Source organism: Euprymna scolopes, chromosome 39, assembly GCF_053919585.1.
Source record: "Euprymna scolopes isolate OS-2025 chromosome 39, ASM5391958v1, whole genome shotgun sequence".
Classification (NCBI taxonomy): Eukaryota; Metazoa; Mollusca; class Cephalopoda; order Sepiida; family Sepiolidae; genus Euprymna; species Euprymna scolopes.
The window spans coordinates 30,117,117-30,144,964 of record NC_136520.1 but is presented as its reverse complement, the minus strand read 5'-3'; the positions used below and the strand labels follow the sequence as shown (position 1 = coordinate 30,144,964).

At 31.4% G+C, this 27,848-nt stretch overlaps 1 protein-coding gene across 1 annotated transcript in view; it reads right to left on the bottom strand.

Annotated features, from left to right (window-relative positions):
* Positions 1-678: 678 nt before the first annotated feature.
* The window catches only part of LOC145263686 (uncharacterized), a 78,993-nt gene continuing 51,823 nt past the window's right edge, over positions 679-27,848 (bottom strand). Inside the window, exons 2-6 of the mRNA XM_080120570.1 lie at positions 21,306-21,452; positions 14,783-14,824; positions 13,100-13,164; positions 10,607-10,877; positions 679-1,158 (exon numbers count right to left, since the gene is read on the bottom strand). Of these exons, the coding sequence (XP_079976696.1) occupies positions 994-1,158; positions 10,607-10,877; positions 13,100-13,164; positions 14,783-14,824; positions 21,306-21,452 (690 nt within the window). The 3' untranslated portion in view covers positions 679-993. The remainder of the gene's footprint in view (positions 1,159-10,606; positions 10,878-13,099; positions 13,165-14,782; positions 14,825-21,305; positions 21,453-27,848) is intronic.

Here is a 27,848-nt window from a genome sequence, read left to right as displayed (position 1 = left end):
GTAGTATTAGTAATATTAGTATTATTAGTATTATCATTATTAGCGCTCCCTTTCCATGAAAAAAAAAAAAATGATGATATGTGCCCTTTGCATTCGTTCCCAACTTACCTACAAATTTTACAATTAAAATCACTTGAAAACAAAAACAGTTGTCGTCTTATTTACCAACAATACTAATACTTCAAGTTAGCTGCTGCTGATGGCTGCTATGATGTTGCCTGGCGACATAATGTATACTTCTCATACAAGCACATATCTTTCCTATGACAAACAGCAAACTATCGTTTTCTATTAAAAAAAAAAAAAATGCTTCCCAACTTATTTACAACTTCCATGATTAAAATCACTTGAAAAAAAAAACCCAAAAAAAAAACCCCCCAAAACTAGTTGTCGTCTTATTTACAAAAAACATACGAATACCCCAGTCAGCTGCTGCTAATTGATGCTATCGTTCGTTTGAATATATACTGAATTATCTCCCTTAGTTTTACAGGTAAAGAAAATAGTTATATATATATATATATATATATATATATATATATATATATGTTTAAACACGAATAATTATATTAGAGATGATAACATCTCACCCTGCAAAGATGGTTATATTTCAGCTGATAAATATGGCTTTTTTATACGACAGGGGCGCATGAGAAAAGTAGCACAAAGAAACCATAATACTTGGTGTTTGACTTTAAATTTTATTTCAAACCAGAAATTTTTTTTATATCCATCAGTTTAAAAGCTTTAATCATACTATCGAATTTCGAGAGGGTCACGATATAGAAAACAAATCAGCCATATTATTAACAGTTTAAGAAGATAACCACGGTGTGTTTACTTTTATTTTGTGTCCCTTAATTTTTAAGCCATGAAACTGACAAGCAGAAAGTAGATCAAAGGAAATCGTTAATTTTCTCCCGCGCCTCCGTCGTATGAAAGAACCAATAAATAAACAAGACAATCAAAAACAAGATGGCTGCTCAGAAGTGTTTAGCATTCGCCAGTTTTCAGCTTTGAGTAGCCTTTTCTTTTACGACTGCTGTATTTCTTCAAATGGCGCCAGCAGACGACCATCAGGACTGACATTCCGATGGTGAGGATGACTATCATGGCGCTCAAGCTGGCCATAATATGGGTATTTTCCGTAACGGTACTCTGTTGAAAGAAAAACAAAATAAAAATAAGTAAATTAAGAAAAATAAATAAATTAATAAAAAAAAAAGAAAAGAAAACAGGAAAAATGTGTTATATCTTGCGACTCTACGTTGGTAGGGAGAGATTATGATAACTAGTATGAATTTCGAAAGTGTTACATTAAGTGCATGTCAGGATAACCTAGCAACAAACGGAAATAGACCCAGTGCATCTAGCGTGAGTGAAGTGATGGGGATTCAGAGCTACCTAAGCAAAACACGCTAGAAGCAAGTATTGGATTGTTAGATGAAAATTACTCGTATGTCATATGGTCGACGTTTTCGAGGTGATGAGGAAGTAGATGATTTAGACGTACATACAACGTAGGGATCGGTACTGCATCTTTTGACCCGGATTTCAAATACATTGGCACAACAGCTGACGAGAACCGCTAGAAAAAAAATAGTCGATTCATTTTGTTTAATTTATTTATTTATTTATTTTTTTTTTAAGTATTATATTTAAGTAATTTGGAAGTGGGTGGTTACTTTTTTATTATTCAGATCATTTGATAAGTCAATGCAAATTGGAATTTTGAAATGGAAGCAGACGACTTTCTGAATAAATTGAAGAAATTGATCCAGCCACCTGAAGAAACATTAAGTCATTGCCAAGAGAGGAATCTAATAGCCTCGGAGTAATATCCTGTTCACTAATAGGTTCCTTTCCCACGAAGAAAAAAACAAAACATGTAAATATATTTCAACTCGTCTTAGGAAAACAAATCTATCAACTGTATTACAAAAAAAAAAAAAAAACAATAACAAAACTTCTATTGCAACTTGAAAAAAAAAGAAATATATAAAACTTAAAACTATAAAAATATTGAAACTTTTATTGAAAAAAAAAAATGCATAAAAATATAACCTACAAAAAAACAAACAATATTGAAACTTTTCTTGAAAAATATGTAAAAACAAAATTAACAGTATAAACTTTCGCAAAATTATTCGCATATTTTTGCTAACACTTCTTCAAAGTTTAAAAAGAAATTAATAAAATTATTTTTTAAAATTAAGGTAGTTTTTTGGGGGTTATTTTTTCTTTCTTTTTTTTTTTTTCTTTTAATACATCTTGTTAATTATGTTTCTCGGCGTCTTTTATTTTACTTGGTATTTTCCAGCAGTTCTCATCAGCTGTTGGTTGAGCCCGTGCTAACGTCATGGAAATCAGAGTCAAAAAATGCCTGAGTACTGAGAGATCTAAGTGGATCTTCTCAAAACTGTTTGTTCGTCGACCAATTTTTAATTAAGTAAAAAGAAATTAGTTAATTAATTGGTGCAAGTCTATAAATGGGCCACAAGTAATATTTGTTAAGAATTTGAAAAAAATCTTTATAATGTACGTACTTGTCACTGCATGAAAGTATCATATTCCAAAAATTACGTAAATCGATCAAGTAGTTTTTTTTTTTATTTAAGAAAATCAAATATTATCGGACGTATTATCGAAGTTCCGCCATTCTGCCATCTTGTTTGAGAGATAACGCGACTAACGACACCTAGCGGATATATAGCTCAACAAGGGCAGAATATGCAGACCATCGAATATTTATAAAGATTTTTTTCAGATTCTTATAGTAACAAATATTACTTGTGGCCCATTTATAGACTTGCACCAATTAATTTTTGCATTTCTTTTATAAGAAAGACATTTTTGGTCTCTCTCCTTATGAATGAATCTCTCTCCTCAATAAAATCTTTAAACCAGTCAAAAGTTCTTGTGTTCTCGTGCATGAGCTTTATTTGTATTGAGTTAGACAGCTGACCCCAGCCATTAGATGATGCCAGAAACGGCCACATGGAAAAAGCTACGATCAAGAATGACCAGACCACACACCTCTGTAAAATAAAGAGACTTTTATTAACTGATTGTGTTATTTGATCGCTCGTCGGCGATAACCCGTGAGTACACAAATCTGTGTTTGTTGTAAAACGTACGTGCTTCCTTTGTTTATTGCTTGTTCGTTTTAACAACAACGTTTTATTGTTTACTAGCAGGCCACCTGGCATTGCCCGGTTGTAAAATACGCTTAAATATGATATTTTAATTTATGCAGATTTCTGATTTATTATTATAGATTGTTAAGATCTATAATATAATTATCTATAATCTATATATCTATAAAAGTGAACGTGTCTGTCTGTGTCTGCGTGTGTGACTGTGTGTGTGTCTGTGTACATTTCCCTACGCAATAACTCTGTCAATTTTTAGTCTACAGACTCAAAATTTGATCTACAGGGTACTGAGATTTGGGAAGATTTTTGTGATCGGTTTTCGGCCAGAAATTTGGCTGTTAAGGGGCCAAAGTTCAACGATTTGACCTTTGAGAACTCTACCAAACTCCTCCGCTAATTTTGGGTCTAAACACTTGAAATTTTAGATATAGGTTCCTTGGACATGGATCTAACTTAATAACTTGATTTGAGCCCAAAACAATAAATTTTAAGGGGTCATAATAGGGGTCAAATTTTAAAAAATTGACCGCTTTTTTTTTTTTTTTGCTCAACATACACCTCCAAACACCTGGGCAACGCCGGGTTGAAATGCTAGTATAATTATAAAATTAATATAGGTATATTGATTATCATATTGTGCTCAATACATAGTAGTGTCCGTCCGGTATTGCCCGGTCGTGAAATACACTTAAATATCATATTTTAATTTAATTACTTATTTGCGGACTGTTATGCTCATCTTCATAGTTGTTGTTTCACAAAATTTTGGCCAACTATTTTTCTAGCCTTCATCAGGTGGTTAACCACGACGGGATATTAAATGCTGCATCATCAGTAAATACTGCCTTCCATAGTTGTCGTCTCATCACGTTAACCACCTGACAAAGGCCAGAGAAATAGTTGGCCGAAACGTGGTGAAACAACAACTATGATGATGAGGATAAATGAATAAATATGCAAATTACTCATCTCCAAGGATTCCAGTAATAAAATTATATTTTAATTCATGCAGATTTCGTATTTATTATTATATGGCCAATACTCTATTGATTATTATATTGTACCCAATATCTAGTAGTGATTTCAAAAAGTTAAAAATATATGATTTGGATGGCATCAGCTAGAATTAAAACTAATACACATAGTAACAAATAAGGTTGGAGAGCTATCTGTACTATGTCTTTTGTGTTATAAAACTATGCCTTATGCATATAAAAACTATGTCTTATGCATATAAAATCTCTGTCTTATGCATATAAAAACTATGTCTTATGCATATAAAATCTATGTCTTATGCATATAAAAACTATGTCTTATGCATATAAAAACTATGTCTTTTGCTTATAAAAACTATGTCTTTTGCAAATAAAATCTATGTCTTATGCATATAAAATCTATGTCTTATGCATATAAAATCTATGTCTTATGCATATAAAAACTATGTCTTTTGCATATAAAATCTATGTCTTTTGAATATAAAATCTATGTCTTTTGCATATAAAATCTATGTCTTTTGCATATAAAATCTGTCTTATGCATATAAAAACTATGTCTTATGCATATAAAAACTATGTCTTATGCATATAAAATCTATGTCTTATGCATATAAAAACTGTCTTATGCATATAAAAACTATGTCTTATGCATATAAAAACTATGTCTTATGCATATAAAAACTATGTCTTATGCATATAAAAACTATGTCTTATGCATATAAAAACTATGTCTTATACATATAAACTCTATGTCTTATGCATATAAAATCTATGTCTTATGCATATAAAAACTATGTCTTATGCATATAAAATCTATGTCTTATGCATATAAAAACTATGTCTTATGCATATAAAAACTATGTCTTTTGCTTATAAAAACTATGTCTTTTGCAAATAAAATCTATGTCTTATGCATATAAAATCTATGTCTTATGCATATAAAATCTATGTCTTATGCATATAAAAACTATGTCTTTTGCATATAAAATCTATGTCTTTTGAATATAAAATCTATGTCTTTTGCATATAAAATCTATGTCTTTTGCATATAAAATCTGTCTTATGCATATAAAAACTATGTCTTATGCATATAAAAACTATGTCTTATGCATATAAAATCTATGTCTTATGCATATAAAAACTGTCTTATGCATATAAAAACTATGTCTTATGCATATAAAAACTATGTCTTATGCATATAAAAACTATGTCTTATGCATATAAAAACTATGTCTTATGCATATAAAAACTATGTCTTATACATATAAACTCTATGTCTTATGCATATAAAATCTATGTCTTATGCATATAAAAACTGTCTTATGCATATAAAAACTATGTCTTATGCATATAAAAACTATGTCTTATACATATAAAATCTATGTCTTTTGCATATAAAAACTATGTCTCATGCATATAAAAACTATGTCTTATGCATATAAAATCTATGTCTTTTGCATATAAAAACTATGTCTTATGCATATAAAAACTATGTCTTATGCATATAAAAACTATGTCTTATGCATATAAAAACTATGTCTCATGCATATAAAAACTATGTCTCATGCATATAAACACTATGTCTTATGCATATAAAAACTATGTCTCATGCATATAAAAACTATGTCTTATGCATATAAAAACTATGTCTTATACATATAAAATCTATGTCTTTTGCATATAAAAACTATGTCTCATGCATATAAAAACTATGTCTTATGCATATAAAATCTATATCCTATGCATATAAAAACTATGTCTCATGCATATAAAAACTATGTCTCATGCATATAAAAACTATGTCTTATACATATAAAAACTATGTCTCATGCATATAAAAACTATGTCTTATGCATATAAAATCTATGTCTTATGCATATAAAAACTATGTCTTATGCATATAAAAACTATGTCTTATACATATAAAATCTATGTCTTATGCATATAAAAACTATGTCTTATGCATATAAAAACTATGTCTTATGCATATAAAAACTATGTCTCATGCATATAAAAACTATGTCTCATGCATATAAAATCTATGTCTTATGCATATAAAATCTATGTCTTATACATATAAAAACTATGTCTTATACATATAAAAACTATGTCTCATGCATATAAAAACTATGTCTTATGCATATAAAAACTATGTCTTATACATATAAAAACTATGTCTTATGCATATAAAAACTATGTCTCATGCATATAAAAACTATGTCTCATGCATATAAAAACTATGTCTCATGCATATAAAAACTATGTCTTATACATATAAAAACTATGTCTTATGCATATAAAAACTATGTCTTATGCATATAAAAACTATGTCTTATGCATATAAACTCTATGTCTTATGCATATAAAATCTATGTCTTATGCATATAAAAACTATGTCTTATGCATATAAAAACTATGTCTTATACATATAAAATCTATGTCTTATGCATATAAAAACTATGTCTTATGCATATAAAAACTATGTCTTATGCATATAAAAACTATGTCTCATGCATATAAAAACTATGTCTCATGCATATAAAATCTATGTCTTATGCATATAAAAACTATGTCTTATACATATAAAAACTATGTCTTATACATATAAAAACTATGTCTCATGCATATAAAAACTATGTCTTATGCATATAAAAACTATGTCTTATACATATAAAAACTATGTCTTATGCATATAAAAACTATGTCTCATGCATATAAAAACTATGTCTCATGCATATAAAAACTATGTCTCATGCATATAAAAACTATGTCTTATACATATAAAAACTATGTCTCATGCATATAAAAACTATGTCTTATGCATATAAAATCTATGTCTTATGCATATAAAAACTATGTCTTATGCATATAAAAACTATGTCTTATACATATAAAATCTATGTCTTATGCATATAAAAACTATGTCTTATGCATATAAAAACTATGTCTTATGCATATAAAAACTATGTCTCATGCATATAAAAACTATGTCTCATGCATATAAAAACTATGTCTTATGCATATAAAAACTATGTCTTATACATATAAAAACTATGTCTTATGCATATAAAAACTATGTCTTATGCATATAAACACTATGTCTTATGCATATAAAATCTATGTCTTATGCATATAAAATCTATATCCTATGCATATAAAAACTTAAAAAATAACGTTGTAAAATGTATATTTGCACATGCGTAGAAGAGCACTTTAAGTCGACTTATACCTGCCAAGTTACAATTTTCTTCAAGCAGCTATTTTTACTGACTAAAGACTAAATCAAATTTGTTCCACTATATACTAAGTTTCAAATCTGTAGAACAAAAAATTGACAGAAGAGTTTGGTAGAGACCGTACTTCAGACAGACAATGTCAGTGTTCTTTATAGATAGATTGAAATCTTATAGATGATTGCTGTTGATGGAAACTGATAACTTTGTTACACGGTGTATTTTTCTTTCCTGACACTGTGTTCAATGTAAGGTGTGGTGATTATTCTTACGAGTAATCATTCTAAAAACAGCACTGAAACTAGGTCAGTCACTGATGTTCACTATTTCTTTTGTATTTTTTGTTTCTTTTCTATTTTTTTTTTTATTATTGAATCAGTTTCCAGAGAAAGAGAGGAAGCGGACGTCAGAAGAAAGAAAAGTTAAAAAAAATAATATAACTGAGAGAGAGAGAGAGAGAGAGAGAGAGAGAGAGAGAGAGAGAGAGAGAGAGAGGGGGAGAGAGAGAGGGGGCACTTATTACTATGGCTATGACAAGAGAATATTCTTATCATTGTTTTGACTCTCAAGTATATATCTGACACAGGTAGACACAGTTAATCAATCGAGAACCACATCACTCTATTTAAAAACATAAGATATTAACTGATATATACTCAAGAGTCAAAACAACGAAAAGAATATGCTGTTGTCATAGCGCTAGTTATTACGCACACTTTTTGGTACTTGTATAGTATTGGGCACAAGTGTAAATCGCATTCCAAGTAAAAAAAACTTTGTGATATACTTACGTATCCATGCAACGGTAAGTATCCTCACAAAAAAATGAGGAAAAATTATTGAGTAGTATTTTAATTAAAAAAAAAAAAATCAGTTTTCGTATTTTGACGATACACAATTCATTATTACTTATATAATTAACAGACTTACTAACAATGGCGGTGGTTAAAATTAGTGGAGGGGTGCGGGAGTGCTGCTTCATAAAACTATGTTATTGCAAGCAAAAGCAAAAACTAAATTCAACACAGTTTTCATCTTGATTCGCTAAGTGGATATTTGTTTGTCTTTTTTTTTTTTTAATTTAAAAGCATGAATAAAAAAAATAATTAAATTAAAAAGTGGTAAAAATGATACAAACATTCACGATATCACGGTACGGATTCACGGCTGGGAGAAAAGCAGCAGAAATAAGCCATGAATTCTACATTTTATGTCATATTCAAGGATATGGTAGACATAGGTGCGTGCAAATTGAATGCCGAAGCTCAAAATGAATAAACATTTTGACCCTTTACTTAAAAATCCACCAAAAATCAGGAAATTAATAAATTTTAATGAAATTTTCAGTATTTATCAAATAATGATCACGAAATATAATGAACTAATTATTTCTTTTATTTAAATCTTAGTGGAAATGTATTATTTTGATAAACCAAAAAAATACATTTACTAAAGTTATGGTTTTTAGTAATAAAAAAAATGCATGAATTTATTTTTTTATGAAAATAAAGCATCGTGAATTGCAACAATTAAAAATAAAGTTATTTAATTTTTACGCGAACATTAAAGCATTGTTTATTTAATATTTTCACACAAAGAAATTATAATTACAAAAAATATCTCTACATTTTTTTTTTAAATTATATGTTTCGCATAATTTTTATGTCTAAGATTCTAATATATTCCTTTGAATATATTAGAATCTTAGATATTGAATGGCGAAGCTATTGAGGTTATTCAGAAGTTTTGTTATCTTGGTGATACATTGGAGCACAGGGTGGAGAAGGTGCTAGTGTGAATGCAAGAATTAAGAATGGATGGAGTAACGTTTAGGAAACTTCTGCCATTACTAACCAGTAGAGTGTTACGACTGTCGAACCAGGGAAGAGTCTATCAGGTATGTGTATGCAGTGTGATGATGTGTGTAAGTGAATCTCTGCCAGTAAGGGTTGAGGACATGCGTAGCATGGAGAGAAATGATATGAGAATGATACAATGGATGTGTAATGTGAGTCTTAAAGATGGGCTTGCTTCTGATGACCTCAGAGGAAGGTTAAATTTAGACCCGTGTAGGGAGATGTGTGAAAAAGAGTAGACTTTGATGGTATGATCACATTGAAAGGATGGATGGGTAGAACAGTTGAGATAGCAAGTTCAGTTTATAGAGGAAGGCTAAGGAAAACATTTGAGGAAGTAATAAGAAAAAAAAGAAAGAAAAGTGAATTAAATAAAGTCTTGGCTAGAGATAGGTTAGTTTGGAAATCTGTCTTAAAGTGAAGCATCTTTTCTGGTAATAGGCTTTATCTTCCCTCTCAGTAAAAAGAAATCCTTCTAGATCTTTAATCCTTAAATTTTTATCCTAATCCAGAGTGTAGCAACTACGCCGGAACCAAACTTGACAAGGAACATTTTTTAGAGGTTTCCGGTTCCGGTTCTCAAAAAAATCATGTCGTGACAGGAAATAAGGGCTTCTCCCTACCTCTTCAGAAGGCTAGAGTTCGACGTGGGAGGACGGGTTTTCCCTTCGCAGCACTAAGCAAAGCCTTCACCACGTGTGTTCAAAATATGTAATTCTCCAGGACTAAGATGCCCAGGAAAAGGACCCTAAAAAGTGGCAACGCTTACAGCTAACGTAAGGAAAGCCCCGCGGCATTTTCTTGTTGCAATTCGTAACGAACAAACTTTTAACCACTCCCATGAACTTTTATTTTAAAAAACACGTGTTTTCAACACATGCTCTTACCATGAACTCTAAACCCATGTGCATTTTAACTATTCTATGAGCTCTTCTTTTTAATAACCTTTACTCCTTAAACCAGCTGTTAAAAAAAACAATTTCCTCAGTCAGAAGGATTTCTACACTAAGAACTCACTAGATAATAAACTTCTACTCTATGTAACTCTCCGATAAATAAATCTACATCATTATTTTTTTACGCCAATCTGACGGTATTTTTTATTTATTTTTCCAAGAAATATTTATAAGTGACTTGTTGCCACTTTATCTCCATCACCGGTAACAGATCGCTTCAAGAGTACCCCTTGTTCTGTTTTGAGCTGGATTTCCCCCATAGTAAAAACCGACCGTGTATCTAACTCTGCCCTCATGGAAATACAAGTAAATAAAGACAAAGTTGATGAAAGAATGTCGAAAATGTGAACAGAATAAAAAAAAAAAAAAAAAAGAAGAAAAATTACGAAACCTAAAATTTTGTATTCTTACCCCAAACGGATGTGACCCTGAAGGTAGATTTTCTTCATTTTCTATTTCCTTATTGAAGGAATCGATTACTTCATTTCTGGTTGTTAAAGTTTCATAGTTCTGACCCATCTTGGCAGTTGTGCTACGCCACATGTTGTATTCCGTGCGGGTGGTGGTTGAAAGGCGCTGCCAAAACGTAGTGCTTGAACTTGAGCTTGAGGCACATTCGTAATAGGCTGGACAGCTGTATGACATCGACCGATTTTCTGTGAACCATTTCCAGGACTCAAACCTACATGACAGAAAGAGAGAGCAGGAGAGTAAAAAAAAAAAAACATTTTTTTTAATGACAATTATGTTTTGGAATTTTTAGATAAGGAATCAGATTTGCATTGCACGCTGGCACGATAAACAGATGTACATATATCCCAATTGACGGTAAGAGAGGAAAATGTGTTGTATATTCAGGGATAGGAGGATGCTATATACAGGGTGTTTCAAAAGTCTTGGGAACATAACGATTTTAAATATGTTGTAATGTTCCCAAGACTTTTGAAACACCCTGTATATTGTTCTCCAAACAGCATCAGATAAACGTATAAATTATATGTATTGGGGATATGATATCGACGTATAAACTGAGTCATGTTGTATCATAGAGTTATCACACGAGTATATATTACAGATTAATATATGTTTCATACCTTTTCTTTCTTCAAGAGTTCTTCTATCTTCACTGCTTAGCTCTGTGATGAAACATGAAATGACCAACGCCATAACCAATTGAGATCTCTGTTCTTTCTTCTTTTGTGAAACCACAGAACAACACTTTATATTTTTTAAATATAAATTTATTTTAGCTGTCTCAAATGGTTTTCACAAGAAGTTTGCATTTTGTGTCTACATGCTTGTTCTTCACAGCCTTGCTTCCTGGCTTGAAGCACATCTGTTCACTTCCGTGACCAAACTCAAACTCTACTCCTTTCTCTAACCTTCCCAACCTCTTGACCTCTTCCGTTACATCATCATTTAAAAAGCACATGTATCTCAACGTGCAACCTTTCCGCGTATTGTTTATTTAACCTAGCTAATTTATGTAAACATCTTCAGCTAAAACCCATTGTTATACTTTATGCTATAAACAATAAATAACTCCCAATATAAACTATTTTAATAATATCACTGGATAGATAGATAAATAGATAGAGACAGATAGATCAATAATAACTAATTTAACTTTTAACAATGTTATTATCTAACAAATGCATTATCTAAAAATTGGAATGACCGAATCAAAGATCAACTCAAGCAATGGCAAGTTAAGAATAAAAACAGTTCGTCTGTTGGAACGACAAAGACCATTTGATCATTCTAGAAATCATGGTTGACATGCGCTGAGAGTTTGTTTTAAAGTGAAACTGGTTTGCACAGAGCCAGCTTCACACTTTTGTTCGATTCAGCCTGATTCAGCGTCGACAGAATCAAGACAGTTGGAGGTCAGAAAGGACGCAGAAGATGCTGGAAGTGTTGATGTCTTCTTACATACAGCAGTTGGTATTCCCAATTGGTTACCCATCTGATACTAACCAGGCTCAACGTTGCTCAACTTCAGTCATTTAATGAGAACCAGTATGTCAACGTGATCATGCCGTATATACTGTCTGTTAATAGTTGACAAATCGTAAAATAATAATAATGATAATAATAATAACAATAATAATAATAATAACAATAATAATAATAATAATAATAATAATAATAATAATAATAAGAAGAAGAAGAAGAAGAAGAATCAATCATCAAAGGTATGCTTAGCTCAATTCCAGATGATCTCGAGAAACAGTTGTACTCCTTGGAAATCAAGTACCACATCAACGTACTCCAGAAGCCAGTTCTGCTTGATACAGCAAACATTCTACTTGACTCTTTGATTATGCTCACTAGCTTTGGTGCAAAAGCTCGCTCTTGAGTGAAAAAAAAATCGTGTAAAACATCAATACACTGTGAAGTTAACAAACCGGTAACTAAGACCAAAAGCCAGTCGAGGATAAGAGTTAATAATTTTTTCAGTAGGATAATGAACAATACTATGAGAGTATTGAAAACTGATATGTCCTGCGAAAGGGATATATTCGTTTGAAGTATGTGTGGGCTTTGCTACCGTTTTGGAATAATAATCTGGTATGTCGTCTTATTGAACGAGTGTTTGTCATGGAAACTGGTATTTCTGAAGGATTGGATGAACGAAATCAACAAAATTTGATCACTTAAGAGGACGTCTCGACAAGTATTTGCTGATATTGATCTTGAAGACGACCATGTTGTAGTCTGCAGAGAAGCAGTCCCATGGCAATGTGTTCCACGGATAGTAAATTCTTAGAAAGAAACTGTTCATGGAAAATCTGTTTGGTTTTAGGTGTGTAGAAGACAAATGGAATATTTTTTATACTGGTGTTAAGAAAATGAGTTCTTGATTTAAACGTTTTACAGGTGTAAAATTATTTGTATACTTACTCATTCAAAATAAGAACAAACATCTCTGGACACTGGGTCAACAGGCAGTTAAAGGAAACCATCAACTGGAAAAGAAAACAAATAAGAAGGAAAAATGTAGTTTTGTAGATGCCCCAATTGAAGCATATGTTCCCACACGGAAATTCTATAGCAAACTTCACTCTCCCCAATGGTTTACTTTTACTTGTGCAGCTGCCATTGCTCAAAGGCAGCATGCATAGCACAGATTTAACCGACATAAGTTCAGTACAAACAGACAAAAGTATATAGAAGCTAGAAGTAATTGTAAGAAAGAAATGATGACAGCTAAGAGAGAATATACCAAAATCACCAGAAAATGCATTGAAGAACAGAAATTAGGAATCTGTGATTTCTGGAAAATCTACAACAGTGTAGTAAATAAATGACAATCAACAATTACCCTACTATTCAACAATCACGATGTTGTTTGCATGGCAACCGAGAAGGTTTGTCTCAAACTCCACATGGGAGCCAGCAAACCACTCCCTCCCTGACTTTCCTTTGTAGATAGATGCCACACTGGATGATCTGAAAATTAACCCTTCTCAGGTACATGATATCATAAAAGACCTAAACACCTCAGACACCAAGTGGACTCGATCTCAACCCGGCTGTGCTATTAAAAAAAAATGCTCCAGTCCTCTCCAAGCTTTATAACAAATGCCTTAACAAATATTGCTTTCTTGGCTGCTGGAAAACTGCTTCTGTGGTACCATTTTACAAGAATTCTGGTGAAAGAACTGACCCATTAAATTATCGCCCCATTAGCCTCCTCCCACTTTTTGCCAAAATATTTGAGTCCATCACCTTATAGCTGCTAAACTTCTGATCGACCAACACTATGGATTTAGGCAAGGTGGTTCTACAGCAAATATCCTAACTGTAATCTCTGAACGTATATACCATAAACTGGACAAAGCAGGGAAGGGTAGAGCGGTAACTCTAGATATATATAAGACTTTTGACAGGGCATGGCACGATGGTCTTCTCAGGGAAATCAGATCATACGGTATCACTGGACGAATACTTAACACAATTAAATCTTTCTCAAATAAGAGAAGAACCCAAGTTGTCCTCGACGGTCATACATCTAAACAATAAGGGTCTATCTTTGAACCTTCATAATTCCTAATATTCATAAATGATCTCTCTGATAAAATTGTCTCGGAGATGGGTATATTTGCTGATGACACCTCTATAATAGGCTTGAGGGTAAAACAAATGAACACATCTAAAAAAAAAAAAAAGAAGATATTAGTGCTGCGACGATTAATCGAAATCAGGAAAACGAAAAATCAGAACTTTTGGAGGTATTGAAATCAGTATCAAAATCAGAAAAATTTGTGTTTATTTTCCGATACCAAAAGCGATTCTTTTAACTATCTTTTTTATTTGATTTTTTATAAAGCAAAATCTTCTATTACTGGTAGTAATGATAAAAATAACAAATACTTATTGATTTTTAAACTACCATTAACTAAAATCTATAGATAATCTTCAACAATAATAAATAAAAACCCTATTTGTAAACATTTAAAGATTTATAAAGAATCGAAATCGGTAATTGTATAGGAATCGGAAATTTAGTACAGAAGCGGTAATTGTAACGGAATCGTGAAAAATATTGAAATCGTCCCATCGCCAGAAGATAGATGTACTTACGTAACCCTTTTGTGAGAAGCAAGAGAATCCAGTGTTGCTCGTCTAAAAAAGAAAATGTAAAAATAAACATCGTTTCTTTCTGATTAAGTCTGCACATAAATATCACTTTAACCTTAGCATGGTCCTTTACCATGTTAAAGTCATTCAGTATGGCGATAGCGATTTTATGAATTGCCACGAAACATGCCAGCAATTAATACAAATTTTTATAATAATTACGTTATAGCAGAAGAAAAATGAACCGTATTAAACGGATTTTGGTGCATTTTTAAAATGGAAATAATGAAACATTGAGGAATATTAGCAACTGCTAATTTAACATGAACAGAGTTTTGTCAATGAAAAATCAAGAAAGCATTAAAGAAACACACACACACACACACACACATATATATATAGATATATATATGACTACTTCATTTAATCACATAAAACATAAATGTAAAAAGATATAATTTTATGCATAGATTTTCAGTATTTACTTCAACAGTGCTCCATACATATGCAGAGCTAGGTATGAAAATATATATGGCAATTAAGCTACACAGAATATTCCACATTTCATTCTCATGAGAATTCTAGATAAGCCTGACGAATTCTCACGAGAATTAAACATGGAATATTTTGTGTAGCTTAATTGCAATATATATTTTCATAACTTACTATATATATAATATATATATATATATATATATATACTAGCCTGGGTGTCCGGCGTTACCCGAGTGTTTGGAGATGTGTGTTGAGCACAAAAGAAAAAAATGGTTGTAGGCAATTAGGCTTGAACCCGTACCGCGAAGGAGGAAAAGAACGTAAAAAAAAAAAATGTCACATCTTTGCCATTGCGTCCATCGCCAAACCGGAAGTGGTGAAGGTTTAAATTAAGGCTAGAAAAAGAGGGGATGACTTTCGAGAATATCGGCGAAAAAAGTGACCCCTCCTTGTAGAAAAGTGCCCAGTTGAGGGTGAAGGAATTAATGTTTTTAGTTAATTTTTCGATATTTATCATCCGAACGGTTGGGCTTCAAAACGATACCGATCTCGTGAAAATTTGTTGCCTCTGTCAAAAGTTTTAGCATACATACATACATACATACATACATACATACATACATACATACATACATATATTTAAACATACGGGTGAGATTTATATTAGTGATAGAGATACATTTATTTACAATAAAATAAAAGTAATTTTTAGTAAAGAAAAGTTCATTTGAAAAAAAATTTATACAACTTATGTTTTAGTAGGAAAATGTTCAATGCTTATCAGCGCAAGGGCTAAGCATATGTATGTCTAGATATTTGTTTGTGTCAATATGCATGTTAGAGTCTCAGGCAGTGTGTCACTATGTGTGTGTACGTTGGTTTACCTTGTTCCTTGTGTTTACCTTGTGTATACATGTGCGTGACATGGGTAAAGCTTGTGCGCAAGTTTTTGAAGTATTCTTCCTCCCCACACACCAAGGGCATGGAGGGGGAGGGTCGTGTTGAATATATAAACTTGGGTCCTTCCGGTGCACCGGCTGGAGAAATTTGATTAAATTTGGTTAATTTAACATAGACTTTTTACTTTTGGAGGTTAAAAACGATTTTCATTGGTTGAAAAATATTGAGTTAACACATTCCTGTAAAAACCCTACTCGCTTTTCGAAATGAAGAGGTCAAATCCCAACAAAGTGGAGAAAGAAAGAGGTTGGCTATTCAAACTATTGCTTTTTGACATTAATTCGCATCCTATCCTGATTTCGCTAGAAGAACAGAGAAAAAACAAAACAAAAACAGAGATATTTCTCTGCGCAGAGGAGTCCTTTCCTGGTTGTACTATATTTTTCATTGACTTATCGTCTACTCTCATTATCACAATAGGAAAATGCAAATGGCTGCCAGCATCTCATCACGTTTATGTTTCGTACGTAAAATTGATTTCATTATTCATAATTATTATAAAAAATCGTAATATTCCTTAAAATTCAGTTTCTTTGGTGTATTTTAGAGGATTTTAAGGGGTCATAGTGCTATTTGAAAATTCAAATATTTCAGATTTGCATTAAATTTTATGCATTGTCATTAGACACTAGTTAAACAAGATTCTCTGAATTTCAATTTATACTTAAGACTCCTTAATCGTAATACATTTGCGAAAATTAAAATCATGTAATGAATTTTGATAAAAATTGGAAGGATTCTAAACATAAGGTTTAGTATCATTATATCTTGATTTAATTCTTTGTAAAGATGGATCTAAAAGTTATGCAAATCTATTCTGTTCGGGAGTGGGGGGGGGTAATTTTACCCATCATGGGGCGGGTATTTTTCTAGTTATCTATAGAGTTGTGATTCTGAAAAGGATGAGTTCGTTTTTAAATATTTTTGGTTTCAATTTAAAAAAAAATTTTAACAAAATTTAAAGAATTGGAAAAAAATTTAAAGAATTATGAAAAATTGCTCCAAACCAAAACAATATCAATATTTTTTAGCAGTAATTGTTGATCGGCTTTTTAAATAATGTCACAAAGATTTAGACATGTTTCCGTTTGGGACATTTTTCATAATTCTTGATTTTGTTTCTTTGTTTTTTTTTTTTTAACTCTTCATTCTCTTCCTCATTTTTCTCTTTCTTTACTTCTTTCCCTATATTTCCTCTTTTTTCATTCTCTTTCACGCCATTAGACACTAGTTAAGCAAGATTCACTGAATTTCAATTCATACTTAAGACTCCTTAAGCTTAAGTAAAGTGATTTGGTAAGAGAGCAGCTCATTTGTTGCTTGCTGAAGTTGGAAAAAATGCTGAAAGAAAGCATATCGAAGGCATTATTATAAAGGCAAAGAGAAATATGCGTCTTAAATTAAACAAGTAAATCATTGCAGCTAAAGAAATCCAAATATAATAATTAAAAGAAAAAAAAATAGACGGCTCCCTGAATTGTTCACGTCATCATATTTAAATTAAAGAAGAAAAGTTTCTTTACTTGTGGATCTTACGAAGTTTTTTTTTGCATTCAGCCTGCTAAATTTAAGTGTCTGTTTATCGTTCAAGAAGATGAAACTTGCTACAATCACAGGCAGGAGCTAATTCTCATGGCTCTAGATTTTAAATCTATTTTCTCCCTTGCTTGTCCAATCACAAGCCAGCTCTCAATCACGTGACCGAGTGTATAAAAGGCAAAACCGAGAACACTCTCTTCTCTTACTCTCTTACTCCCTGACTTCAGTTGGCAGCAGACATTTACCCCAGGCCGAACGTGAGTATAACACACTAACAATGGCTCTTTTTAAACTCACATTTATTTCCATGTGCGGTACCCAAACGAACTTTGTTTATCATGCTATGGAACTGCTCTCGTCGATATACCCCCCACACACACACATGACAACACAAACACACTGAATACCTTTCCCTTTCTTTCTTCTTTAACCTGCCTTCTTCGTTCCGACGACTACTAGCTATAAACACGTGTGGACTGAGCTGTTCTCTCCTCAACAAGCCAGTAATATATTAAATCTATCTAACACTTCCACCTACTAACCCATTTCTCTCACGTACATGCTACTAACGAAGATAACAAATAAAGTTGTTTATTAACATAGAATGAAACTCCATTCCGTTCTGTCTCTTATTCTATAAATCGGTGCTTTTTCAGGTTGGCACTTATAGCGATAAATAAAAATGAAGAAAAACTTTTATATTGTACCTATTTGTCATGGAATGAAGATTGCATATTCTAAAAATCAAAACAATTGATCAAGTATATTTTTTTTATTTACGAAAAACAAATTTGCCACATTTTTACTGATAAGTTACAAGCGAGGCCATGTTTTACTAGATTATAATAAGGGGTGAGGTAATCTTAGCCAATTAAATGTTTTTTGTTTTTTTTAGAACAGGAAGGGTGTCGTGATGAACAAGAAGACAATTATTTTAAAGAAGAAACTATTTCTTCTTTTTGTTCCTTTTCTTTCTTTCTCTTGAGTTTGCTTCACTGCTGCTGTTGTTGGTCATGTGACTAATTTCTGTCTGTTGATTGATCTGCGCATTTCCGCGTTTTGTGATAAATTTCAAGCTGAAGTTGGTAGTTCGGACTGGACACTTGAAATGTGTTGACATTCTATCTTCTCTCCGTTTAAACAGGACGTTAAAATGTTGAAGGAATTGCGTCTACATTACCTGACGAATTCGTATCTTGCTGAGAGAAATCTACTTCAAGTTAATCCAAAAACTCTGTCGAGGACTTGGCAGTTAAATATGTCAGAAAAATACCAACTTGCAGAAGAGAAGACACACGTGGGAAATATTCTCACTAGGAAAGATTGAATCACTAAAACTAGATATTTTCTTCTAAGGCCTGAAGAAAATGGATACATCTCAAGCTGCAGTTTTGAGAAATCAAAAGAAAAGAACATTTCTATTCTGACCGAACTCAAAGAAGAAATTAGGAGGGTTTTTTTTTTCCCCCAGACTTCTTGCCTCTTCTGAGAACATTATTATACGAAGAACTATGTGTACTTTTTCAGGTTATTTCTTCAAGATAATGAGGAAATAAATTCCTCCCTATAAAAGAACACTCTCGGAACATTATTTCAGATAATAAGTTTTCTTTGTCTGCAGATATTTCAACTAATCTACACGAGAGGACTTTTATTTTAAAATAGACAACATTACAAAATGTAAACTATTAAGTATTTTCATTTCTTATTTTGTGTAAACTCTGAGCAAAGTTTATTTCCAAGAACTATCTGCATGTGGATCACAATACCACGGGGTACTACAACATGGTCGTTTTCAAGTCCAATTGTAACTAATTGGGGAGAAAAGTGAACCTTGGACTTAATTTTCACAACTTTGTAACTCTTGCTTTCCTTAGTTTGTCCTTTAGTCTTCCATTCATTCCATCAGTGATGCTTCTGACAAAGGGGGAAGTTATTGCTGTTTTCTAAGTCGAAATCTATGTATCAAACATTTATCGTTGGATAAATATTAACCTTGAAGTATTATTATTTTAGCTTTTTACATCAGGTGGTTTCATACTTTGTCTAGAGCGATTTTCATTAAATATTTTTTGTTAAGCCGTCCTCTTAAATAATCAAATCCTGCTCAGTTACCCAACCCAATCGTCTACCTGACAAACTCATTAACTTGAGTGGCCTTTGGGCCTTGATAAGCGATGACTCGTTAATACATAATAAATCTTTTACAAATAAATAAAAATTAGTCTATTGCTAACATTTTGGGAACCTGATGTAAACACGATGGACTTTTGATATACACTAGCAGGGTGGGGCTGCCTTGTCTGGTCGTAAAATACGCTTAAATATTCATGCAATATTTCGCATTTATTATTACAGAGCCAATTTTGATTATTATATTGTACCTAATATATAGTAGTGATTTTAAAAGATTAAAAAAACATGACTTGGATGCCATCATCTAGAATTGAAACCAAAACATTTAGTGCTCCAGACGCGTTCCCTATTATTTGAGCTATCGATAGATAGATGAGAAAGATTTAAAATTAAATCAATTCAATCTGTGAATGAATTTGCATGTGCGCAAAATTAATAGAAATATGTCGGGAAGTTGAAATTAACATTTTACAATTCAACTTGACGACATATTCCTGTACGCATTATTTATCCATCATGTGCTATTTCTAATTTCATTTTTCTAACACACACACACGCACGCACGCACACACACACACACACACACACACACACACACACACACACACACACACACAAATTTATAAATTCATTTGCGCGGGAATTACAGCATTCACCCACACCAAACCTCTTGGGTCAAAAAGCAGAACGTTTGAGAAATGGCCGACGTAGCTGAAAGCACTTTTTTTTTTTTGTCAAAAATATAAATTTTTGACCAATCAGGGCTCGATTTAAAAAACTTATTTTTGTAAGCCTCTGGGAGCCGCTAAAGAAATATAAAAGGCACGGAGAACTCTCGTCGGAGAGAGGGCTAACCGACACCAACGGCTCGCTGAGTGAAATTCAGTAGCTGAAATGACATCTTTTCTCACATGTCAAAGAACATTGCTTGACTCTCTTTTTCTCTCACTTCGCCACAACACATAGTCAGACTTTTTCTCTCATGCTCTCAAGTCTTCACCTTCTGCCTCTCTTTCTTCTTCCAAATAGACTGCCACCTTGGCGCACACTAAAAAGTAATTTCTTTTCTTTCAACGAAAATAAACAAAAGTTTATTTTACATTATTTGGTAGTGTATTTCTTTTTATTTATTTATTTCAGGGGATTTATGGAAGTCCCCAACAATTGGTAAACCCCGACGTTCGTCTACAAAGTGGTGACACCCGCTGTTAAAGAACTACTCTACAATCTTAACAAAGATTTTACTCGTTATAAACAATCCTTGGTTTTGGTTAATATTTCCTGTTAAGTTTAGTGTTATGTAACCACTAATTTATCGGTTAAATATTTTCACACAGACGCACACGCATACATGTTTTATTTATATTAGCAAAAAGATTTAAAAACTGAAACTTACATCTAAATTATTTTGTTCGAAGTTGTCCAACAAGACTGAAATCAATTTCACCAAATGGAAACCACAAGACTCGGCTCTTTTGTCATCTTTGGTCACGAGTCGGTACTTACAAACCAATTCCAAAGAATCACTAATGACTTTGAATTTCTGAAAAAAACAAAAAAACAAAAAAACATGCATATACTTATATATTTATATTTTGTAAAAATAAAAACATGTATATATTTATATTTTGTAACTATAGGTATAACACTAACTTTTGACACCCATAACAAAAAATATTAGTAAAAACTAGTAAAATCAAATGAATAGTAATTTTTACTCAATATTGAAAGGGAAGGACCAGGGTTTAAATCACATATAAACATTATTTTGTATTTTATTCATCGGACTACTGTTCTCATCTTGAGTGTCATTTTCACAACGTTTCGGTCGATATAACCTCCGACCTTCTCCAGGTGTATCTTGTCGAACTCAGGAATGTTTCTGTCGAACTCGACAGAATTTGGACAGAATTTCGAGCGGAACCCTTTATTTACTTGACGGGGGTAGTGTGCTCTTGTTCCGTCAGCTATGACTGGATTTAAACATTACTTTTTTTCGGGCTACAAATTACTAATTCACACTAAAGATGAGAACAGTAGTCCGATGAGTATCAATACAAATGACCAATCGTCATCTCAAAAATTCAGAAACGTCATTCTTTACTGAATAAAACAAACGAAATGTGATTTAATTTGTCACAAAACAACCAAAGCATAAAAAAATAAGAAAAGAACATAATGTTGCATATATACGGAAAACAGATCTTATAAAACGTTAGAAATACAGGGGAAAAAACAAACTTAGTACAAATATATATTATATCTTTTTAAAGGTTTTTGTTCAATCATTATTAAAGTGAAATATAACAGCAAAAGTCTTACGTTTAATTTGAAATATTATGAAAAAGACATATAGAGATATGTATTTACAGAACATTTTCATATTTTAGCAGACAATACCTAAAACAATTAAATTCCGGTTTGATATGGAACCTGTTAACTGACAGAATTTCCTTTATTATTAATTTTCAATATCATAATTTGTAGCCCAAAAAAAAAAAGTAATGTTTAATCAGTTTTATTAAATTCCTCTTGATTTTAGGAAATATCAATTTTTAATTCCTAAAACAGAGATTTTTATAAAATCCTAACTAAATCCGTAAATTAACTCGCGGAAACTTATTTTAAATTAAAATTTTTTGTATGGATTTATGAACTAAAAGCCACAATTTTATTTATTATTAACAGATTGTAAAACAAATTTAATTTACTCTTAAACCATAATTGTTTCAGTTACTTGCTTTAGGAATTATATATGTTTGTTCTGACAAAAGAAACGAGTAATGCTACGATTTTTGTCAGTGACGTGCGAACTGCATAATTGCCCTTCTGTAGAAAAAATTATTTACATTCAGGTTCAAATACAAACAGGTAAAATTATAGAGGAATTAAAGGCGAATCAAATGAGGTATATGTTATTTAAGCAATTACATTCAATTTAGCTTAAATTTGTGATTTTGGAAAAAATGACAACTGCCACTATATATATATATATATATATGTATATGTATATATATATATATATATATATATATATATATATATATATATATATATATATACACACAGGCTCCATCACTCTTTGAAAGACTTTGGATACCCACGAAGTGGTGCCTGCATGTAAAATTTTTGTAGCAGGAAGTGAACACCTCTCCTGAGTCGACCACACTTCTCCTGAGTCGACATTATTAAATACCAGTGGCAAGTGAAGTGTATGTACAGGACGGCTGAAAACAAATGCTGAGATAAGCGGAGAGCACATACAGCACCTAGAATTCCCAAATAGTCACCCATCTGGTACTAACCAGGCTCAATGTTGCTTAACTTTGGTGATCTGACAAGAACTAGTGTGTTAACACAATTATGCCATATATATATATATATATATATATATATATATATATATATATATATATATATATATATATATATATATATATATATATATATATATATATATATATATATATATATATATATATATATATATATATATATATATATATATATATATATATATATATATATATATATATATTGGAAATGATTTTTGGTCTGATGAAGTAGGCTGTGAAAAGAGGCACTACAGAAACATGTGTGCACATATGTAGCTAATAATGTTTGTTTAAAAACATACTATAAACATGCTCTGTTCAAACATCGAGCACTCTTTGATAAACATAGGAAACATAGGAGTTTCAGTAGATTTACATCTAGGAAACTATAACTATATATATATATAGTCTGACTAGTACCAGATGGGTGACCATTTGGGAAAGCGAAGCGCTGTATGTACCATGAGGTAAAATACCAGGTTGAGAAACTGGCACCATCTATCCTTCTCTCAAGGGTAAATGAGACTCTCTTAGCCATGGTAGGCACCTCAGCTAGTGATGACATCACAATAAAAAATACCCTGGCCAAGCATCAAGTATTCAGCTACCGACAAGATTTTAATTACACTACAAACTCCTGTAATGAGTTCAATCTTGGCTACGGCCGTGCTGGATGGATGAATATATATATTTCCTCAAGATCTCTGGCGTTGATGGAGGGGAGACAGGAACTTGCTTCTATGGTTTCAAATGATCTGAAATAACAGCAAGGGAAGACTTGATTCCAAATATTTCTCATGTTATATTTCCTTTCTTTTGGAAATAGGGTACGATTATGAATATCTCCAGTATCAAATAATCCTTATAGACTATGAAATTTACTTTATGTATGAAAACCAGAGAGAGGAGATATAACATATGAGAAATATTTGGGATCAAGTCTCCCCTTGCTTTTATTCTGATCATTTGAAACTATTTTAGTCTCCACTCCATCAATCATTTGGGGAATATCAGATATTTTGTAATTCATATGCAAAACAAGAAAAACAAATGACTATGATTGGAACATTTTATGGCTGTAAAAATTGCCAAAAAAATGTCACATAGCCCACTAGACAATTCAGGTCATTACTTTTCCAACAAGCCTTCATTTGTTAAATTCTGAGATTTGTAACTTATAAAATTGCCAAAAAAGGTGGTATCAAAATATATATATATATATATATATATATATATATATATATATATATATATATATATATATATATATATATACACTGGTAGCCAAATTGATTATTGAAATGCTCATATCTTTGGTTCTATGGAACGAAACTACATGAAAATTTGCTGGCTTTTGAAAATTATAATACTATTCTATGGTTAAAATTTTATCATAATTGGTAAAAAACAACCTACATTTGAAACCAATGAAATATGCCCAAATTTGCCTACATTTGTATATATATAGTGTCCTGCAGGCCAGCTTCAGTTTTGCTGCTTCGGTTGTCTCCCCTGTGACTTTGCCAGGCCACTAATATATATATCTATAATATAAAGCTGAACGTCTGTGTGTGTGTCTGGTCACGAATAGGCTCCTATATGGTTGACTATTATAGAAAACTGATCACATATAATGATAGAAGATGTATCGAGACACAGGAATGGGTATGTTTGATCTGGCATAATGATGATTCATTAAAATTGTGGGGTCTGCGTATGCGCCTAGTCTACAAAGTATGGAAATAAAAAATAAAAAAATTAAAAAATAAACGTTTCCAAGTGTTTTTGATATAGATGTACATAATACTTTGATAAGTAAATAGGGATGGTATAATAAAATTGTGGGGTCTGCGTTCGCACCTGGCCTCCATAGAATGGAAATAGGCACAAACTTTAATAAAGACTTTTCATATCTCTCTGCATAAGTATACTTTGATAATTATGTTTCAGTTTGAAGAAATATGGTATAATAAAATTATGGTGTGTTCGTTCGTGCCTGACCTCCATAGAATGGAAATATGTCACAAAGTTTAACAAGGTTTTTTAATATAGATTCACAGAATATTGTGATAAGTGTTTCAGTGTGAACAGGTATGGTATAATAAATTATGGGGCTTATCTATTTTATTTTTACTTTCATCATATTTTGCTTTGGTTTTGATACCCCCAAATTCGAAGCTATCTCTTTACAACCTGTCCTTTTCATAACCTATCATACTTTCATAAATCAGAGTCCATTTTCTGTAGGCTGTTTTTGAACCCAGTCAAGGACGGGTACTTTTGCTAGTATATATATATATATATATATATATATATATATATATATATATATATATATATATATATATATATATATAGACTTGTATGTAATATACTGAGTTCGTGTAATCCAGTAAATTTTCATATACCAATAAGTTTTAAGCCAAAAAGAGATGACTTAAAAAGTAAGCTACAAAATTATATTTCATAATTGAGCATTAATATACTGTATAAGCAAAATCAAGACTTCAAAAAAAGTGTTGATAGCAACAAAAAGTGTATTTCATTTTGCGTTACAATTGTTTCCATGCGAGAATGAAAATTTTCAAAAAAAACAGTATTTCTCCAGACATTATGAATAAAAACACTCTTGACAATAGAACATTGTTTAAAGGAAAAGAAAAAAGAAAAATTCCCTTAACGGAAAATGAAACATGTGAAAAACATACACTCTGGAGGTGACCTCCAATCAGAGTTCATTTTCTGGAGGCTGTTTTTGAACCCAGTCAACGGCGGGTACTTTTGCTAGTATATATATATATATATATATATATATATATATATATATATATATATATATAATTAGCATAATATTATATAAGAAAAATAAAATAAGTAGACAACCAAACTAAAACATCTTAAAAATAGATATAGTAAAAATACTCCAGGGACGTATGTATTAAAGTAAGGTCACCTTAATAGGTGACCTTATTCGACACATGCACAAAAAAGTCTTTGTTTGAGAGAAGCTCTACCATTGGCTAATGAAAACATTAACTTGTGGAAGAGTATAAGAAAGAATCTGATTGGTTAGCTAGCTAGACTAAACACCATGTGGATCTGTAAAAACAATCAGTAACACAAATTCCATGCACTTAGTCTGATGATTTCATACAAGGATGAAATGCTGACATCTTTGTGTAGCTTAATTGCCCTAAAAATATTTTCATGGCGTACTATATATATATATATATATATATATATGTGTGCGTGAAAAAAGTGCTCAAAACTATTGTACAGCAAATATATATTTTTTTTATTACCGTTTTTATCTGCTTAGTTATACATGTTTCCACTATCAGAATCGGGTTAACGATCTGATGGTTTCGTCAGACCTTATAGATTTCCTTTTAAAGAAAATCTATAAGGTCTGACGAAATTATCAGATCATTAACCCGATTCTGACAGTGGAAACATGTATAACTAAGCAGATAAAAACGGTAATATATATATATATATTTTTTTTTTTTTGTATAATATATACAGGAATTTACATTTATATCGGTAGTCGGTACCGACGGTTTCAAGCCCGGTAGTTGAGGACTGCTCTTAATGTCCGCCTCAGGCTCTCTTCAGCCGACTCTCATAGAGATGTGAGATGAGAGTCGGCTGAAGAGAGCCTGAGGCGGACATTAAGAGCAGTCCTCAACTACCGGGCTTGAAACCGTCGGTACCGACTACCGATATAAATGTAAATTCCTGTATATATCATACAAAAAAATATATTGATCTTATTTCGAGAAAGGTTTTTTCCCTAATAATAGAGCACTGTATGGGATTTCTTTTTGTACAAAAAAGTACATATATATATATATATATATATATATATATATATATATACGCTGACAGACGTTAAAGACATTTAAAAAATAAATGTTTAAATTTCAGTAATATTTCTCATGGTTAACGGTGGTGAATAGATTTGGTCCTTGCTAATGGACTCAGAGATGGCTTCGTTGCCGGGTTCGAATCTGTCAACCGGTGTTAATCATGACACTCTGCACTGATTATTCCCAAAAGGATGAAACGTTACGTTCTGTAGGTATTTAATAATTATTATAGCAAATAATTATATATATATATATATATATATATATATATATATATATATATATATATATATGTATATATATATGTATATATATATATATATGTATATATATATGTATATATATAAATATGCATATATACATGTATATATATGTATATATATGTATATATATGTATATACGTATATATATATGTATATATACATGTATATATATATGTATATATATGTATATATATATGTATATATATACATATGTATATGTATATATATATATATATATATATATATATATATATATATATATATACAATTTCAATAATATGAGAGATTATATAATTATTTCCACTGTCAAGTAAATATTGCAGCTCACAAAAATTATGACAGCCAACAAACCGGATGTTCAAGACTCGACTTTCACCCTCATTTGGGCCATCAGTTGAACACATACAAACTCTGGATTCAAAAGCTGACTTTCTGCCACTTGAGCAACTACACCATACACAAGAAAGTGTAT